Source organism: Gastrolobium bilobum, unplaced genomic scaffold (assembly GCF_033153095.1).
Source record: "Gastrolobium bilobum isolate Gb01-03AN ecotype WA unplaced genomic scaffold, APGP_CSIRO_Gbil_v1 utg1221, whole genome shotgun sequence".
Lineage (NCBI taxonomy): Eukaryota > Viridiplantae > Streptophyta > Magnoliopsida > Fabales > Fabaceae > Gastrolobium > Gastrolobium bilobum.
Window position 1 is genome coordinate 286,578 of NW_026897257.1, and position 20,870 is coordinate 307,447.

The 20,870-nt window shown below is 30.2% G+C and overlaps 2 protein-coding genes across 3 annotated transcripts; one reads left to right on the forward strand and one right to left on the reverse strand.

Moving 5' to 3' along the window:
- Window positions 1-2,037: 2,037 nt before the first annotated feature.
- Window positions 2,038-13,067, reverse strand: LOC133305494 (4-coumarate--CoA ligase CCL1-like). 2 transcript variants are annotated; one of them, XM_061505731.1, is made up of 6 exons: window positions 13,043-13,067; window positions 9,748-10,721; window positions 8,530-8,725; window positions 4,618-4,831; window positions 4,304-4,406; window positions 2,038-2,386 (listed from the first exon to the last, which is right to left on the reverse strand). In XM_061505731.1, the coding sequence occupies exons 1-6, from the start codon at window positions 13,065-13,067 to the stop codon at window positions 2,264-2,266; spliced, it is 1,635 nt and encodes a 544-aa protein (XP_061361715.1). In that variant the 3' UTR covers window positions 2,038-2,263. The 2 variants fall into 2 exon arrangements, with proteins under 2 accessions (XP_061361715.1, XP_061361713.1); XM_061505729.1 differs by lacking the exon at window positions 13,043-13,067 and having other exon boundaries at window positions 9,748-10,794.
- A 4,192-nt stretch (window positions 13,068-17,259) lies between these two features.
- Window positions 17,260-17,658, forward strand: LOC133305426 (uncharacterized). Its single transcript, XM_061505649.1, has one exon. The coding sequence runs from the start codon at window positions 17,260-17,262 to the stop codon at window positions 17,656-17,658; it is 399 nt and encodes a 132-aa protein (XP_061361633.1).
- The last annotated feature ends 3,212 nt before the right edge of the window (window positions 17,659-20,870 follow it).

The window sequence follows — 20,870 nt, forward strand, 5'->3', positions numbered from 1 at the left end:
TTATTATTTTCAGAATTATTAGATTATTTAAGTAGTAGGTAGTTATTTTGTTATTTGAATTTTAACTTTCCCAAAGGATAGAAAATAGTTATTAGTGGAGCTTAACTAATGTTAGTGGATAGTTACTTTTAAGTTTGGCTTATATTATTAATTTAAACTTTAAAATAATGGAATAAAGATCATCAAGATAAGAAGAAATATTTTGTTCGCTTGTTTATGTGCTTGAGGCAGGGTTCCCTCAGTTGAACTCATATTCCTTATTTTCTTCCAAAATATTAGAAATCAACACACACATGAACTGAAAAATGAAAAAGAGAAAGGGACGAGAGATTTGACATAGTAATTTATCATTTTTCACCCAATGTAAGCTACGTCTAGCTTGTCTGTACAATATTCAGCTCACTGTCACTCATTACAAGTCATTCAGTTTACAAGAAAATATAAATAGGATTTATAAAACCCAAACAACAGTTATTCATGGGCCTAACTTCAAACTACTAAGTAAAAAAAATTACAATGTCTCAGAGGCCCACAACATTACCAGGCCTCTGTGGGTCGGGAGCGCTTCCTTTCTGCTGACCCCGCCAATAAGGGTCATCATCAATATGCGAAGTACGAGTCATACCCAAAATAAAATTGGTGTATGTAAAAGCTTAGTGTCAAAGCCGGGAACAGACACCACACACAGGGAAATGTTTAGAAAAATTAGAAGATGCAGTTCAGGCACTCTCCATTCAATTGAATGAGATGTTCACCAAACTCTCCAATTAACTAGATGCTCTAGTACCAATCACAAAACTTTTCAATTTCCATTATTCTTATTTCATTCTTTAGGCTTGTACACTCAAACATTTATCTCTTTCTCTTTCCACCAAACAAGTAACCCCCTTTAACACTACCATTATTATTAAAATATTGAATGTGGTCAAAGTGTCTAAATTAAATAAGGCCCCTCAACCAACTCCACAAAATATCTGGTCCAATGAGAAATTCACTTTACCAACAAAGCTCGGCACAATTGGTAGATAGTTGGATCCTTTAAACATGCTGACAGGGTTTCAATCTCTGGTCATGTGTATAGAAAAAGCTTTGTTGAGAGAGGTTGTACTCACAATCACGTAATCTCTCAACCTCAAGGGGATTAGTCCTTGGCTTTCGGTTGGGGGATACCTTTGCAACAATTTCCAAAAAAAATGAGAAATTCACTTGAACGATTCTTTGAGAAGATGAAAGAAAGAGTTATGACTAGAGTATATTTTTCAATCAACAACAATAGAGAAGCAGACATGAATATTGAAGATGATTCAATTACTTAATGTTGATCTTACTCTTGGAGACGAGTAACTTTTTAAGGGGGAGAATGTTATAGTTGTTTTTATTATTTTATTATTTTCAGAATTATTGAATTGTTTAAGCAGTGGATAGTTATTTTGATATTTGAATTTCAACTTTACTAAAAGATAGGTAATAATTATTGGGGTAGGATATTGTAACAACCAATTAGGGTTACTACCAATGTTACCACCAATCAATTTTAATTGATTATGTTGATGCAACGGTTATATTTATTTTTATCTTTGTATGGTTATGATTCCCCATATTTAATGCTTTCGAAAATCATAATCCTTCAAAGATAGAAATAAATATAAAGTATTAAATATGGGGAATCATAACCATACAAAGATGAAAAAAATATAACCGTTGGATCAACATAATCGATCTAACGGTGAAATTGATTGGTAGTAACATTGATAGTAACCCTAATTGGTTGTTGTTACAATATTCTACCTCATAATTATTAGTGGAACTTAATTAATATTAGTGGATAGTTATTTTTATAATTGACTTGTATTATTAATTTCAACCTTGAAATATTAAAATAAAAATCATCGGATAAAAAGAAATATTTTATGCACTTATTTATTTGTTTGAAATAGGATTCCTTGATTGAACTTAATTCCCTTATTTTCTTCCAAAATAACTTTATATAACAGCAGATAGCAACAGCTTGCTGAAATTTAATGTGATCAAGCTGCAATTCAGAGTACGTTCTCCAATATATGTGTGGGATTGTACGACAACATAGTGAACATACAACATTTCACATTACACGGGAAGAAATTATAGGATACTTGAAAATGTATGATAATGAGATATTAAAATAGGAACAAAAAGCAAAACACGAAGGATTTCTGATGCTGTAAGTAAAACTACCATGACTAATTTCTTCCATATGTGTCGTGGCGGCAGCTCGTACAGATGCCTAATTGGACACGAGACATTGGCTAAGCCTTGCAGTTAATTCCTTTCGCATAATCTTGCCTGAGGCTGCTTTAGGAATAGTGTCGGTGAAGAAAACTTTGTTGATTCTCTTGTAAAATACCACCTGCCAGAAACACACATCCATCACACTCACACCCCCAATAAAATCAATTACAACCACAAAATTATAAATTATAATTCATACAAGGAAAAGTGTTTCTATATCACGAGATAAATACAGGGCAATTTTATAAATTTTCTTTCCCTCTTTTATCATGAACTCTTCCAAAATACTTTACCATGTGTCGAAAGTCTCATTCATATGCTCTTTACTATTCTCTCTCCTATTTTCACGAGATGGATCTATACTATCTAATTGCAAGTCTTTCAAGTTTTTCTGACTAAAAAAAGAACCGGAATTAGTAATACCTAACAAATGTGAATTATATAGACTTGTGGGCTTTTAACGTGTTTTATTATCATAACCTCACTAATTGCTTGAACAACTCGCTGATTGACTACATGGGGTAAGAAAAAAAAATTACGGTGACGAGATTTTATTTATTTATTTATATAACGGTGACACTGAGGTTTGAAATCTATCACTTAGCCAAACTATCCAAACTTTCACCGATCAATTCTAGTGGCTTGTTGCGAGATTTTTCATACCAAAATTATTTTATTTTGAACTGGACTGGCACGTGACACTAATTGGATTAGTGCTCCCAAAAAATAAATAAGGAAGAGACCTAACCGATCTAGCAATAATTTTGGAAAATATTACGTGTCATTCTGCTCTATATATGATATAGGACAACATAAATAGTTTTAAAAAGTCTCGTAATAGTAAAAGACTTTTTACCCCACGCAATCAGCCTCAACAACTCAGCGATTTGTTTTTAAATAATAAATAAGTGCTGTACAATAAAAATAACTTTCCTTTCTTAGTGTCTGTTTGAATCTTATTTTTTTTAAGCTAGAAGCTACTTATAAGCATAAACTAGTAAGTCAATTAAATTTTGAAAAAAGCTCTTATAATGAAAAGTTTTTTTTTTTTTTTTATAACAAAGAAAAAAGCTGAAAACTAAAAGCTTTTTTTTAAGCTCTTTTCTGTTTTTCTTGAATTATGTGCTTTTTTCTTTTTAAATAAAAAGTGATAAAGATAGAAAGAGATAATTTTCTTGAAATATGTGCTTTTAAGTAATCTTTAAGTTAAAATTTTTATGTAATTTCTAAAAAGCTTTTAGCTTCTTCTTTTAAGCTTTTTTTATCTTTAGCTTATAAGTAGCTTCTAGTCAAAAATAAGAGGATCCAAACAGGTTCTTAATGGACTCACATGTGAAAGAAATCTAAAAATAAATACAATATATTACATGCACCTAAATGAATAGTTGTGATTGTGACCTCGTAAGAAAAAATACCTTCTAACTTCACACGTGTTTCCTGCTAATTTGATTTGAGTATCTTCTTAATTGGATCTAACTAAAGTTTTTTTTTAAGTTTATAGTTATTTTAAACTAAAGTTAAAAAAATAATTTAAAACATAAAACTAAAAGTTCTGTGGTGATTATATAAAGATGTTATAAAAGTTTCGAATAAGGGATGTTATAAAAGTTTTGAATAAGGGAAGATGAAATAATTTGTAATTAAGATGAATTATTAAGGTAAAGAGTAAAATTGAAAAATACAATTTAGAGTAAGGATGAAGCTGAAAAATAAATATAAAAACTCCAAAAAGTTAGTATATATATTACAAAAAAAATCTTTTGGAGCTTTTTGCTCTCTTTTTTATTTATTATAAAAAAAAAATCTCTTTTTATAATAAAAGTTTTTTCAAATATATTTGCCTAAGTTTCTACTTATAAAGGGAAGTGAAGCTAAAAATTAATTTTCAAACGTAGCACTAAGAAGTACTAAAAAAACCTGGTCGATGGTAATAGAAAAAGAACAAACTTATATATAAATATTAAACTGGTCCTTAAACTCCTCACACTCCCATAAAAAAAAAAAAAAAAATAATAATAATAATGGTAAAAAGAACCTGTTGTGAAATGTATTGCTTGATTTCATCTTCGGTGATCTTAGAACCATTTGATCTTACAACAAATGCAACTGGAAGTTCTCCGGCAGCTTCATCTTTTAAGCTGAAACCAACACCGATGATATTACTCATTTAGAAACTACTGTTAACAAAAAATATTTATGAGTATATAAGACACCGTTTTTTTTTTTCTTCAAAATTTACTAAAAATATTTGTGACAAATTTTAATTTGTTAAATAAAAGATTTTTTTTAAAAAAAAAAAATTGAAAGTTGGGCCTTGGCTTGAAAACTATTAGGTAACCACCAACTTACGGTACAACGGCAGCATCAGAAATGCTTGGGTGAGCAATCAACATTGCTTCGAGCTCAGCAGGAGCAACTTGGAATCCTTTGTATTTGATAAGCTCTTTTAACCGATCAACAATGAAGAGCTCATCATCATCATCTATGAAACCAATATCACCAGTATGTAGCCATCCTTCTTTATCTATAGTTCTCTCTGTGGCCTCTGGGTCATTTAGGTATCCTGACCAACCACAAATCATATAGCATCTTTATGGGGAAAACATTATACAATAAATTTTCATATCATACTAAAAATAATAATGTTATTGTTGTGTAACATATTATAATGACAAGGCTTTAACTAATTAAAATTATATTTAATATGGGCATTTGAAGATTTACAGCTGTTATAGTCCGGTATTAAACAAGTACTCCAAGAGTCTTCTAATTGACCTTATCTATTTTCATGCCAAAGTGAAGTGAGACTGTTGTAGACGTGGAGCATAATCAGTGCCTTACAGGTCCTATAATCAAAATTATTGTGACTACTTGGACCATATAATGACGTCAATACGGGAAAAACAAGTAAAATGAGTTAGGTGAGGATATGGACTTCATAAAGTGATCAACTAGAGACGTCGCAATGCTGGCATGTCATCATCACCTTCAATTTCAACTTTCCCTAGAACAGCTTTTGTCAAGCCTTACAAGTTTCCTCACCTATCAACGGGTTGAGGAAACTTACATATATGTATCAACGACTTCCAAGGTTCGATCCATGAGAATTTAGAAGCGCATATATATTATAGACATATAAAAATGTGTGGGTTGGTGTTTTTCTTTTGGAGTTTATTAATCTCATGCAATAGGAGAGAAGCTCTGTCACGCTACGAGACAATCATGTGTGAGACCCATCACTTATAGAAAAAGATAAAAAAGTAACGCAGAAATCGATGTATATGTAGTAGAGAAAAACACTCTCCTACAACATAAGAATATATTTTTTCTTTTTTCTCTCTCTTCTTTTTTATATGATTCCACACATTTTTATATATATAACAGATAATATTATCTCCTATAACATAACAATATTAGAAGACATTAAACTCATAATATTTTACAATTTTGCACAAATATTTTGACAATTAATGTTGGATTTAGACATTTACAGAAACTATTGCATATGATGGGTATTAATGGCAAGCCATACAAGTAGCAGCATGACAGCATCTATCAATGCGGGTGAAGAGATTTGGTAGAACATCTCAACGACTCCAAGAATTTTAACTAAGCTAAAAATACAGGCGGTTGTTGAGATGGATTATAATAATGATGTAAAGTCAATTTGGTATTTCGATTGAACTATTTAAAAAAATAAAATTAAAAATGACTCAATCATAATCTAACTAATATCAGACCAAAATTAAGTTAATTCAATAATTATATAACACATAAATGTAGATATTGTACAAGATTAGGTTATAAATTGTGAAATGTAAGAAACAAAAAATAAAAGATAATTTAAAATAAATATTATAAAAAATTACTTTAGAAATATTATTATATTATATAAAAAATTTATATTTCTTCTAAAAATAAAATTATCTCATACAACTCCATCAATATAGGGTTTTAAAAAAATACATGAGATTTCAGGAAAATTTATATTGAAAGAGAGATACAAAATTTTAAAATGCTTCATTTTTTTTTAAATTCAAAAATAACATTATTTTGGGATTAAATAGCATGAGAAATATTTTTCTCTTATATGAATTATATCAATTTAAGTCTATAATTATTATATTATTTTTATTAAAAAATCCTATTTTATTTTTTGAAAAATCAATCTAAACACTGTAATTAAAAGAGTGAAATTTGCCCACCAAGAAAACAAGTGAGTGAAATTTAACGCAATAAAAGCTAGCTAAGTGCTGCCACACAATTTTATTCTATTATAGAATCTTAGCAATTGATGTTGAATATAATGTATCTCCTTTAACAAGTGGAGGAACCACAATATTCCTGCCATTAGAATTGATGTTTTTTCGAGAACGGCGCACTTTTAAAATAAGAACAAGAATACCTCAAAAAAAAAAAAATCTTTCTGAGCATACTTTTTTTCAAGATTTTAACTCTTTTCTTAATTTTGAAAATCGTATTATATATACACATACACACGATTTAAACACTTAAAAATACGTATATATCTTAAAATAGTACAACAAATACTTATTTGAGAATATATAAAATAATAAATAAATGTAAATTTATAAATCATTATAAATGAAAGTATTTTATTTATTTTATATTCATAAATATATTTCTCATTTATTTATTATATATTCTATTAAATATATATTTTCAAATTACATAAGATAATTTTGTTCCATTCACACATAAATTACTTATCTCTCTTCTTCTTAATGAGTTTTCTCTATTTTTTTTTGTTAGTGTCACGTTTTATTTTTCTTTCAATTTTTTGTATGGCTTATAATAGGCTTATGTTATTTCCTTTATGAAATACAAAACAATATTCTCATATTTAAACATTGGTACAAGAGATAACAGTTTGGTTGGATCGAGTATTTGAAGGTGATGATATTTTAAAGCCTTCGCAAAAAGTTAGTTCGACATCAATACTCGTAGAGAAGAGATTTATGCAAAAGTTACCTTTAGGAAAGAACACGAAGATGGGCCAATGATAGAAATTTTCAATGCGAGACATGATAAAAGACAAAAGTTAGAAATGAACAGAATAAAGGTTATATGACTGCGAAAAATTCACAAACTTTTTTTGGATTAAGATGTGGTGTGAGTCCACTAATCTATATGGCTCTTTTACGAGAATATTTCACGTATTTTTATATGTTAAATGTGACAAAATTACGTCGGAGAAACATATTCGACATATTCTATACAAATAATACTTTTTAAGAGTTTACACGCGTCTGGCTTACAGTAAAAGCAATCGGTGTCGACAGTTGGTGGGGATGTAAAAGCTGCTTTATATTGGATCCCGCAGCACTTGTATGATGGACAAAGCACGCGAGTTCTGGATAGGGTACCGCTACATACTCAAAAAGATTATGATATAATCGTGTTATAAAAAGAAGAGTAAATACTTTTTTTTTTGGTCCCTGTTAATATCTACGAAATTTTTTTTAGTTTCTGACAATAAAAAAGGACCAAATTGGTCCCTAACAGTATGAAAAAAGGGTCACGTTAGTGACGGAGGAGTTGACATAAAGACTAATGTGACCCCTTTTTTTTATAATTTTAAGGATCAATTTGGTCTTTTTTTATTGACAGGGACCAAAAAGAATTTCGTAGATATTGTCAGGGACCAAAAAGAGTGTTCACTCTAAAAAGAAAGGAAATGTTTATCTTTTTAATTCACATAATTTATATTCTATCACTTTTACAAAGAGGTGGACGCTTTTATTTTTTTTTTGTCAACTCTTCTTTTATTTATTTATCTTTTTTTATTTATCTTTTTCTCTCTTAATATCACTTTCCCTCCTTTAAAATAACATATCATTTTTCCTAAATTAAAACCTTATCCTCTCTCTCTCTCCTGTTCCACCAAACCCAACCACCCATATAACCATTCAGAAAAAAAATTCTTATAATGTGATCCAAATATAAATGACAACGTCGATTGATATGTTTACACACAGGAATTATCAAAGCGGTTTTGGTTTAAACCTACAGAAGACATTTTGTCCCTTTAACGGGCGAGATTATCAGCTCAGCTGATTATCAGAAAGGAAAAAAAAAAAGGGCAAATGAAAATTAAAGGAAGTGTTCATGTTAGAAGTTTTAGATTGGATTTATGTTATATTAAAGTTAATAAACGAGACACCAAGCTTCTTTGTGATGGTGAGGACAAAGGACAAAAATCAGAGAATGAGGTATCGAAGTGTGGTAAATAGTGAATACCTTTCATAACCTTTATTCCTCTAACGCAAATTTCACCGGCTTTGTTTCTTGGAAGAGAAGCACCTGTCTCCGTGTCTACAATTTTCACCTCGGTGTTTCTTACAACAGTTCCGCAGGCACCTGATTTTGTTTCGAATGGTTCCTTTGCAAATCCCAAGCTAATGGAAAGTGGTCCTGCCTCTGTCATACCATACCCCTGTACATCAAAATTTTATTTATCTCTTTTTTCCTTTCCTTATTAATTCATAACAAGTAAAAAAAAAAAAACGCCAAAATTTAAGTTGGTGAGATAACATATCATCTTGCGTTAATTATTATTTTATTTATTATCATAAACAAATATAAAAAATACTTTTTTTTCAAGTTAGAACCTACCATTGAAATTAGCCTCCAGAAGAAGCACATAAGGGCCCCGCGAGGAGATAAAGCGGCAAAAGGAACAAAACACATTCCGAGTCTATTAAGAATAAGTGTAGTTTACACCAACAGTATTATTTCTCAATATTTCATATGGATAAATTTGTTGGGCATGGTAACAAACTCGATTTGCTCACATATCATATTTTTAGTGGATACCAAATACTAAGTTCGATACATGAGATAGCAAACTTGATTGCAATACGTAATTTTTATGTATTGCAACCAAATTCGTTATCTCATAACAAATTTGGTGTCCACTAAAAACGTGACACGTCAACAAACCGAGTTCGTTAAAGTGCCAGCGGACTTGCGCACGCGACATATTGAAAAATAACAATGTTCGCGTAAAATAAATTTTTGGTGTTACGATTGCACTGAAGATTCGATGTATCCAACCAATAAAAATATTACATGTCAAACAAAGTTATCTTTTCTATGTCAAACTCTCTCTCTCCTCTGACATTGATGTAATACTTTGATTGGTGAGATGCACTGAATTTAAGTGTAACAGATGCACCAAAAATTTATTCGTTCGCGTGACATATGCATACAAAACTTGATGAACAGTAATATAATTTACTCGTTCGCGCGACATTTGCATACAAAACTTGATGAACAGTAATATTTTCATCAATGTTCAGCTAAAATCTCACTTTGTATCAACCCATCAAAGTTTCTCCTCTCCTCTCATTCATGCAAAATCACAAGTTCAATCTTCAAAATTTCAATTGAATGCATGATTTTTAATTTTATTTTTTTAAAAAAAAGTAATGGAACAAAGAGGCCTGAGTGCTTGACCTGTCCAAGTTTGGCGTGAGGTAGCCTAGCCTTCACAGCTTCCTCGAGTTCCACACCCATGGGTGCAGCACCCGTGATCAGGACCCGAATAGACGACAGGTCGTATCGCTGAGCATCCCCGCTCTTAACCAACGCCAAAACGATAGGTGGGACAAACGATGCAACCGTCACCTTGTACTTCTCGATCAGCTCCAACAACGTAGTAATCTCAAACTTCTGCACAATCAGCACCGCTGCACCAGCGCGAATCCCGCACAGCAAAATGGAGTTAAGCGCATATATATGAAACATAGGCAGCACGCAGAGGAGCACATCCTCGCTGTGAGTGTACTGGTTCGGGTTTTCTCCGTCAACCAGCTGCGCCACCGTCGTCACCAAGTTTTTGTGCGTTAACATCACTCCCTTGGGAAGCCCAGAAGTTCCGGAGGAAAAAGGGATCGCAACGACGTCGTCTGGGCTTATCTTAACGGCGGGGGCTTCGCTCTCGTCAGCGTTCGTCAGCGCAGAGAAATGCAGAACACCATCCTCCGGCGAGGAATCAATGCACATCACCATCACATCGTTGTTTTCAGCGAAACCCTTGATTTTCTCGACGTATGCGGCCTGAGTTATGATCAGCTTGGTGTTCGTCGCCGCCGCTTGCTTCGCGAGCTCTGCAGGCGTGTAGAACGGGTTAGCGGTGGTGACAGTGGCGCCGCGGGGTGAGGCTCCCAGAAAAGCGAGGGCGAACTGGGGACAGTTACGGAGGAGGAGCATGATGACATCACCCTGACAGATTCCGATGGTGTGGAGGCCTGAGGCGATCCTGCGAGCGGTGAGATCGACTTCGGCGTAGGTGAAGGTTTCGCCGGTGTCGCCGTCGATGAGGCATGGACGGTGTTGGTAGTGGGACAAGTTTTGGAAGCAGTAAGAGTATAATGGGAGATGAGTGGGAATGGGAATGTCGGGGAGTTTGGAGCGGAAGATGAATTCTTCTGTAGTTGGTGACATTTCGGGGAGAGAGAGAGAGAGAGAGAGAAAAAGAAAGGGGCTAGCTAATTCACTTAAATTGAAAATTTAAAATGAAGTGGTGCCACTGCCACCACTTACTTATATACATTTATCAACTCTTCAATATAAAACGATGGCAGTTCATTTTGATAGAAATAGAATGGATTAAGTGAAAACGAAAGAGTTTTAGTTTAATTTTTATAAATTATTTTTGAGAAAGATTTAAATATCTTTATGACCCATCTTGTTTTTTGAATTAGTCTCGTATCTAATTTAAAGAATCCAAGCTTACCAAAATATTAAAAAAAAAAAAAAAAAAAACAACTCACATTTTTAAGAGATAATTTGAGATGAGTTGTCTAAAAAGAAAATATCAACTATTTAATTCTGGTTGCATCTTTATGTTGGGAAAGGGACAGGGACTGCCACATTGCCGAATCTGAGAATAATTGTTGATTCCCAATTATACAAAATGTTAAGACGAGAATTATACAAAATGAAATAAACAACAAAATTAAACCAGTAAATTGGTAAGAGATTTTCGTAGTTTGTATGAGATAAAGTTCAAATTTCAGTATGCAAGAATTTCATAATGAAGAAATAAAAACTCAATGCATTTGGAATGGATGATGTGTTATTTAAAATAATAATATCATATTAGACAATTTTAGTCATATATAGACGAAGAAATATTTATATTTTTGTAATTATCTACCTTAATATTTATTTTTGGTAAAAATAGTGGGGCATAGCCAAATTTAGTCAGGAGTAAGTGCAGAATTCTTGGCAGAAATATTTCCTATGTCAGACAAAACTAGTTTCTGAAGTTTTTCAAGAGAAGATAAGTAGAAAGTAGCTAAGGGCTTCTTAATCAAGCTCGAATCTTAATTACTATAAAGTAGTTCTCAATTGTCATAAAGTAAGTTGGTAACGTGAGAGGAGTCACTTTTAAGAGTTTAATATCTTTTATATTATAAAAGAAAAATTATTTTTTATATACACATAAAAATATGTGAAGTTTAAGTGGGCCAATGTAAAAAGAAAAGAGAAAAAAATAAAACATGATTTTCACATAATTTTATGTGAGTATATGAAATAATTTTATCTATTATAATATAAGAAACATTAAACCTCACTTTTAATTATAACTTTTTTGAAACCAAGATGTCAAAAAAATCCCTTCTCCTGGAGAATTATAAAAAAATTCTGCTTAGAGATGAAAGAAAAACCCACGGAATAAAATAAAATTCTGGTTAGAGATGAAATAAAAACCCATGAAAGGAATAAAATTTTAGTATTATCGTCCCACCGAGTGCTGCAACGATGGTACTATAACTATGTATTTCGAGAATATATAGTTATAATATTAAAATTATTATTTTATTTCTTTATAAACTTCTAAACTGACATGGAGAGAAAGAAAAATAATTTTAATATTATAATTATATACTTCATAAAATAAATAATTATAATATTACCATTGTACCAAACACTCATATGCTAGTAGTAAAGTTTTATTACCAAGAAAGAGAGTTTTATCATTAGACTTACAAATTAGAGTTCACAAGCGATTTTATCTTTCAAGAGAGCCCATATAAGGTTTAGGTTTAACCAAGGAGAATACGAGTCCGTTTGTATTGACTTTTCAAGAAAGTTTTTTTTTTATGATTTTCTTATTTTAAAAATAATTTTTATAAAAGTTACAGCTATTTAAATTTTTAAAAAATTATTTGATTTTTGAAAAAAATATTTGACTTTTCACTTCTGTTTTTTTTAAAAGCTAAAATTTTTAGCTTCTAAAAAAAGTAAGTTTTTGACTTTTTTATGACTTATGTTTTTTTTAAAAGTAGACCTCCAAACAGAATTTTATAGAGAAGTACTTTTTTTTCTTAAAAAAAACAGTTTTTGAAAAAAAAAAAAACACTCATTCAAACGAGCTCTATTTCTTTTTTTTCTGATTTGTCCTTGCGTCACACATCAAAAATAAAAAAACATGATTCACGTTTTTACAAAAAAAACAATATTTATTAATTCAATTTGTGGATTAAAAGAGTTTGTATTATGTGGATTCGCATTCACTGTATTTTTATGCACGGTAATCTATCATCTGTCATTGAATTCCTTTTTTTTTTATAAATATAATGTTTCTTAAATATGATTGATTAAAAATTTAAAATATACTTATATAACAGAAAAAAGTTAATTAAAATTTCGTTAAAATTATTTTTAATATTATTTAATTATCTTTAATTAATACATTCTTATATATGAATGGTTATTGGTCACCATTTGTCACCTGCCACACCAACCAAATTTTTTTTACTTTTCATGTTACACAGCCAACTGTAATCACGACTCTTGCAATTGCGGTATCATTTCAAGTTTTCAACATTCACCTACCACCTTTCATCATCCAAGAGGTCAATGACCTTTTGAAGCAATTTTTCAAAAAAATAAAAGATAAAATAACGTAATTTTCAAACAAAATACTAATTTAATGTAATAAATTCCGCATCTAATTTATGCTTGCACGATCCCTACGCGTGACTGTCACGTGCAACAAATCGAAAAGGTTCAGAATTTATTTTGAATAAAAAATAATTTAAATTTAAATCATGAGTAATTTAATATCATTAGTCTCATATAGAGGCATATAAAACTAGGGTATGGGATTTATTAAAATAATATTGCGTTTAATTGAATTTTTACGTTGGTTCGACCGTTTTGCCTTATCCGATCATGGTTGCGTCACTTCTCTGTCACGTTATAATTATTATTGTTACTTTGGGGCTTAGACCTCTGCTTGGGCCCAAACACTACAACAATATGAGAAGCTATAGCACGGGCCTAATAACAACATATAAATTATGGTAACGTACAGACATAGTAATTAAAGCGACATTTTATCTTCCGTATTATGTATCACATTCAAAGATAATTTTGTGGTCGTTAATGTCTCTCTCTTTACAGATATATTTCACATAAATTATAAGGGAGAGTTTATAATTAGGGGAAGGATATTGTGACAACCAAGTTGTGTTACTATCAAGTGACTACCAATCAATTTCACCGTTAATCGATTATGTTGGTCTAACGATTATATTTATTTCCATCTTTGTATGGTCATGATTCTCCATATTTAAAGTGAAAACATTAAATATGGGAAATCATAACTATACAAAGGTGAAAATAAATATAAAGTATTAAATTTAGGAAATCATGACAATACAAAGATGGAAATAAATATAACTGATGGATCAATATAATCGATCTAACGGTAAGATTGATTGGTAGTCACTTGGTAGTAACACAACTTGGTTGTCACAATATCCTTCCCCTTATAATTATTACCTCTCTTTTTTATTATCTTTTATTATCAAATTTTAACCATTGATTTTCGTCAATCTAATGGTTATAATTTATTGGGTCATATTTATTACTTAATTATTAATTTTCAATAAATTATAACCATTAGATTGACGGAAATCAACGGTTAAGATTTGGAAGTAAGAAGTAGTAACTATAACCTCTCCCAAATTATAAATGGGTAACTTTTTAGTAATTATAAATGCGTACAATTTATCTCATGTTGTGTATTAGGTTGTTCATCAACCGATTCAAATTGCGATGACCAAAACAAAAAATCAATAATCGAATTAACTTAAAACTTAAAACTGACAAAAAAATTTACATATTTTAATTGAATTTGATTGGTTTGATTTGATTGGTGAAAATCAATCCAATCTGACTTATTCAATGTATTGTGTGTTTATTATTTTTGAAATATGGTGGTTTGGAATCTTGTTTTTTTGTAGACTTGATCTTGGATATTATTGATAGAAAACTATTTTGTTTTAGTTTCTTACTGTCTATTAATCTATTTTAATTTTTCATGAATTTTAAGACTTATTTTAGTTTGAAGTCTTGAAATTTTCAGTAGTTTGTAACTTTGTATGACTTTATTTTGATATAGCCAGAGTGATTTGTGGGGCTGGAATTTTAGGTTTTTCAAAAAATCAAAAACTTATTCAATCCAAACAAATGAATGATTAAATGATCAAACTGAAGGGATGAATCGATTGATTTTTTCTTCAAAATTGATCCAATTCAGATCGTGAACACTCGTACTGCGAATACAACAAAAACGCTATAAGTGTTTGGGAAAATGCATAAATATTTATCAAACTTGACCTGACTATGAAATAATCATCTTTAACTTTATATATCCAAATGAAAATTCCTTTGAACACTTTAAAAACATGTCATTTTTATTATCTAGTTTATTTGTATTGTTGTTTTAAAAAGAATAAGTTGTGATCCATTTCACTGATTTTCTATTTCCATAAAATAGAAAATGTCATCTATTTAAATTAAATTAAATAAGTAAATGTTCTTAAATTTTTGAAAAATAATATGAATAAATTAAGGGATTAATATTTCTCAAGGAAATAATTTTATCTCTTACATACACATAAAAGTATGTGGTGTTTAGGGGTGAAAGTGGGTTGGGCTGGACCGGGCCGAACTTTGCCCCGAAAAACCCAAGCCTATGCTAAAAAATTTTAAATTGGCCTGACCCGAGCCTAATACTAGTCTAACTGTTAGCATGACTTTACCCGTTTATAAAAAAAACAAATGTCATGGCTTGACCCGTTAGCCTGTTAATTTTTAACTTTCAAGCAGAACCATAAATCATCTTCACAAAATACACAAATTTTGTTGCTAAAGCAAAAATCACGATTTCAATGTCCAAATAGAATCATGAATCACAACAAAACTCATCACAATCTTCATTTAGGTCACTTTCAAATGTAAAATGTTCAAACCAAATAACATATATTTCATCAGATCCAATAAACAAATCTATACTATGCAAATTAAAATAACTACATAAATCCAGCAAACACATCATGATGCTTGTAGTAGCCAACAAATTCTCTTTACCTTCTCTCCCATACAAATATAATTCCAAGATTACATAAGTTGATAAACAATTTGTAAATGTAAAAAAGAAAAACAAGAATAAAGAATAGAAACAAACAAAATAAGATTAAGAAACAAAAAATCTTTTAATAGATTCATATAGGCAATCTCACATACTGAGATGATGGTTCCTCTTATATAAAAAATAAATCCAAATTTCTATTAAAATTTAATTGAATTTAATTAAATTATAAAATAATTTCAATTGATTAAATTTATACCTTTTGTTTTTTCTTAAGTCATACCTCTTACGTAGCCAATTCTGTCGTATATTAACACCTGGATGGTATCTTCAGCCAAGCTAGAACTATAGGCATCAATAATGTTGATTCCTATGGTATTGTAGATATTGGTATATATCTTATGCAACTCTCAAATATAGTATTGGTAAGGGAACAAACCTAGATTTTTTCACCACCTACTTAACTCACATGAACCAATTTAATTATCGTCATTTGGTACTACTATGAATAATATTATTTGATTTAATTTAAAATAAATAATATGATATAGACCGACTTAGGCTTATAGGCCCGACATGTAAAAAAAAGCATATCACCTACTTTCTAAATAGGCTTCTTTAAATGCTTGGGTCTGTTCTATTTGACTATATGTAATAGGTCAAACTTGACCTAATATAGGCTAGGCTATAGGCCCATGTAGGCCGGGGCGACCCACTTTCACCCCTAGTGGTGTCTATATTTTATTTTTTATCTCTTCTCTTTATATAGGCCCCACACACTTCAATGTATGTGTAGAAGATAAAATTATCTAGGATTATTTCCTACAACATGAGAAATATTAATCTCAAACTAAATACGATCATATATATTAATTAAAACATAAAAGCCACATTGATAAATGGATTTTCTTTAAGTTTTTTTATATTAGATTAAATTTTGAATTATTAAAAGATGTTAGTTATTGAACAATACTTGAACTAAAATTCATTATTGTCCTAGAACACACACACATATATATATAATAAGGGTTCATTTTTTCTACAGTCAATGTAGATAACTTATCTACAGTGAGCCCAAAACAACGTCGTTTTGAGACAGAAATAAAGGTATTTTTGTAATTATAATTTATTTCAGGGTTACAATAGTCTTTTTCATTATAATTTTTTAATTTTTTTACCCAAAACGACGTCGTTTTGAAAGCGAATATAGATAACTTATCTACATTCACTTTAGAAATATTAAATCCATATAATAAAATTATCACGTACCCTATTAATTTAAAACGATATTATTTGGACCTCATTACTCTCGTGATGAGTGGATCAAGCTCAACATTAGCTCAAAATGGAATGCCAGATGGGGACTAGATTGGAAAGACATCTTTTATGTCTCGTGTTGGTTTATATGGAGTTGGAGAAATGCGGATACCCACAATAACAACCATAAACGCCCTGAAATGCCTCACATTTGTATTTCAGATTACATTGTTAGTATCAGGAATACCTTTTGTTGTAGCTTACCTCGCAACAATACAGTCCCCGTTAGCAGCTAGATCAGATAGTGGGTTACTCCGGAGATGGACCTCTTCAAAGTCAACATTGATGGTGCTATTGAGAGACACAACTCTTATGATGCTTGTGGTGGTTTGGCTCGAGGTAGTACCAAAAGATGGCTTGGTGAGTTTATCCAGTTTGTGGGACATTGCAACAGCCTTGAAGCGGATTTATGTGTTGTTGTACAAGGCATTTTACTTGTGAGAAGATTAAACTTGAAGAATGTCATCATTGAATCTGATTCATTGGAGACAGTGGCCAGTGTCTCGACGTCCAATGATTTATGGGGAGGTAGTCCACTTGTCTGGAAGATCAGGAAACTCGTAAAGGATCGTATGGACATCTCTGTCAAGCATATTAGGCGGAAGGCCAACCAACCACCAGTGGACTGGCTAGCAAAGAAAAGGTTTCAATATCCCTAACACAGAAACATGGTAGGGATAAATGAGCCTCGAGATGAAATCAAGGGCCTCCGTATTCCAGATTCTGCTAGTTTTTTTATGGAGTTGATGAGTCTCTAATTTATTATGTATTAAAAGTTAATATGAGTATGAAATTAGTTTAAAAATAATTAAAAGTTATGATAATTATAATTAAAGTGTTATTTTATTCTCAGTAATATTCTCATAAAAATTCTTATATTTTGCAGTAATTTTCAGCTCAATAAAGAGACGAATTAAAGAGCTCAAGGGAATTTGCTTTGGATTTCTGAACCATATAATTTATTGAAGATCTAATTGAATCTTCCCTTGAATATTTTTAAGGAAAATTCTCCTTTAAATATAGAAGGGAAGATTTTAAGGATTTAATTAAAAATGTGATTAGAGATTCTAGTGAAGATTCTATTAAAGATATTATTGAAAAAAAAAGATATGGTTTCATCACTATAAGAAGACAACTCTTGTAAACAAAAAGGCTGACACATCCCGAGAGAGGAGCTTTTGCTGGAGATTGGAGAATTAGAGAGAGAGAGAGAGAGAAAAAAAAACTTGAAGAATTGTGCAACAGTGATTTCTTTTCTTCTTCTTCATGACTTCGTATACTTTTTTTACTTCTTTATTTTGTTTAATGCAGTTATGTCTGGCTAAGTTTCTTTTGTACTTAGGGTTATGGATCCGACGTGAATCATTTTTGTTGTTTAAATTGTTTATTTAATAAATTGTATCAGATTGTTAGTGTTTTACCTTGGATTAAATTTATATATTCTTATGCAAATTGATCACTCATATAGAGATTTGAAGGTTAAAGTTCACGATAGACATATTAAAATTTTAATCTTAACAGGGAAAAATATCAATTCTTGCATGATCTATACATAAGCTTGCTTGAATTGCAAACTTTTAGAATTCATCAAGCTTAATGCTTAATCTAAGAGAAATTACTAAGACATTAGGATTCTAATTGGGTTAAAGGGTTAAAGTCACTAAAAAATTAGGATTTAACCAACTATTTTTTTTTTTGGTAGAGATTTAACCAACTAATTAATTAGAAGGTGAATTGTTTGAAATAATTGAGATAGTTTATTATTGAAATTAACTTAAACTACTAAAGGAAGACCAGAGGTGAAATATTTCCTAGCTACATTTCTGTTATTAATCTTAAACTTTGTTTTATTCTTAGTGTTCTTAGTTTCAATTAGTGTAAATTGCAATGGTCTTTAACTTTAATTCTATTATTAAAAATTACTCTTCCAACTACTTTGGTTTGTCCAAATTAAAGGGAATAGTGAAAATAATGCTTGGTACAATTAATCCTCCTGGAACGATAATTCTACTCATTTCTTTATTACTTATACGACCAGTATACTTGCCGTGATCACAACAGTAGTCTCTTAATGTAAGCTGTTTGGCCCTTAGGGGTTGTTTGTTTATTTTTGTTTTCTTTGGGCTTATACCCTCCACAACTACCAAAAAAATATATTATATTGGGTTTTAAAGAAAGAAATTTATATATTTTTTGATAGGGTCTCTTTTTTCTTATGTTGCTGTAAAATAAAAATAAAAATCAATAACCAATTATAACTATGTAAATTTTAAGGAATATATAGTTATAATGTTAAAGATAATTTTTTTTCTCTTCAAAAATTATCTCCTAACATAGAGAAAAAAAAATTTGATTATAATTGTGTATTCTTAAAAATACATAATTATAGTTCGTTCGTGCAAAAACATAAAAAAACACATTTTTCATTTTGATTTTATATATTTTCTCTCTCTGAGGCACCATTAAAAACATCTCAGATTGAATTGGGCCACGTATTCACCCATGGAGGGTAGACCTTGTAATAGAACCTTTTTAAATTGGGCCTATATTGCCCTGAGGTTTTTCCGTAAAATATTGTCTGAATATGCGTTTGGAGTTGAGCCCTTAAATAAAATCTGTTGATTCTCTTGTAAAACACCAGTTTGACACATATATATTTAGGGTTTAGGGTTTACATATATATTTACAATTTCGTAGCAAAATTAAAACCAAAATAAACAAAGCAGGGACAAAAATAAAGTAGAACCGTAGGAGACTACTTTATTGCCGCAGACTACCATGAGAGCCTATTTGTCATTTTTTTAAGCTAAAAATTATATTTAGTTAAAGTTAAAAAAAAAATTCTAAACAAAATTAAAAATTATTTGATAATTATATAAAAAATTTAACTTAAAATTTATTTAAAACTATTCATTTAAAAAATAGTAGTTGATTTCAAAAAAAATTGACACAACTTAAAAAATGCTTATATGAAAAGTTTTTGCTTTTCGATTTTTTTTTTATTATAAAAGAAAATATTTTTATTGTAAGAGCTTTTATAAAAATTTAATTGGCTTAATTTTTGTTTATAAAAAGAAGAGAAGCTAAAAAATAATTTTTCTGGATCCAAATAGAAAAAGAAGCTAAAAAAACCTTCCAAACAGCACTAACACTGTTAAATTTCTTATCTGATAATTGAAAATTAACAAATTCCTTACTTCTCTAAACAAAATAATTGTGAGTTGGCCGATAACAATCTACTTAAACGGTTATTAAAAAATTTCTGTAGCACCAAAATAAAATTGGCATTATATTAAAGATTTCAGCTATCATAAAAATCGGGGTAAAAGAAATGGGTATTATTGATTCTCCTACATGAGATTATGTAAAATGATTTCAGCCGTTTAAATACTGATTAAGTATGATAATAAATAAAAAAAGAATAAATTAGGACAATTGATAAGAAAAAATAACCATTAATTTATATTTGACCTTGCTGAAATTCTTATAACTAAAGAATTTCTACCTATTGTCCCTGGGTACCTCATTTTTTCACTCAGTATCCGAGAAGAAGAAAAACTCTCTCCTATGCAAACACAAACATTTATTCACGATGAAAATTAATATTTCAGCACAGAACTTGCACGGTAATACAAACTCTTAATACAAACTCTTGTCCCTGGGTACCTTATTAATTCCCCCCTCTTTCGTTCTTACTTTCTATTTTCATTGAAAAAACATATATAAACCATAACCTTGATAGGTAGCAAAAAAGAATGATACTTTTATATATTTAAATTTGTTTTGAAAATTATAAGAAGACTTGACTATTTCATTCAAGTAATTAAGAAACTTCTTTCCTTAATGACAAACAAATGATACATTTCATTTC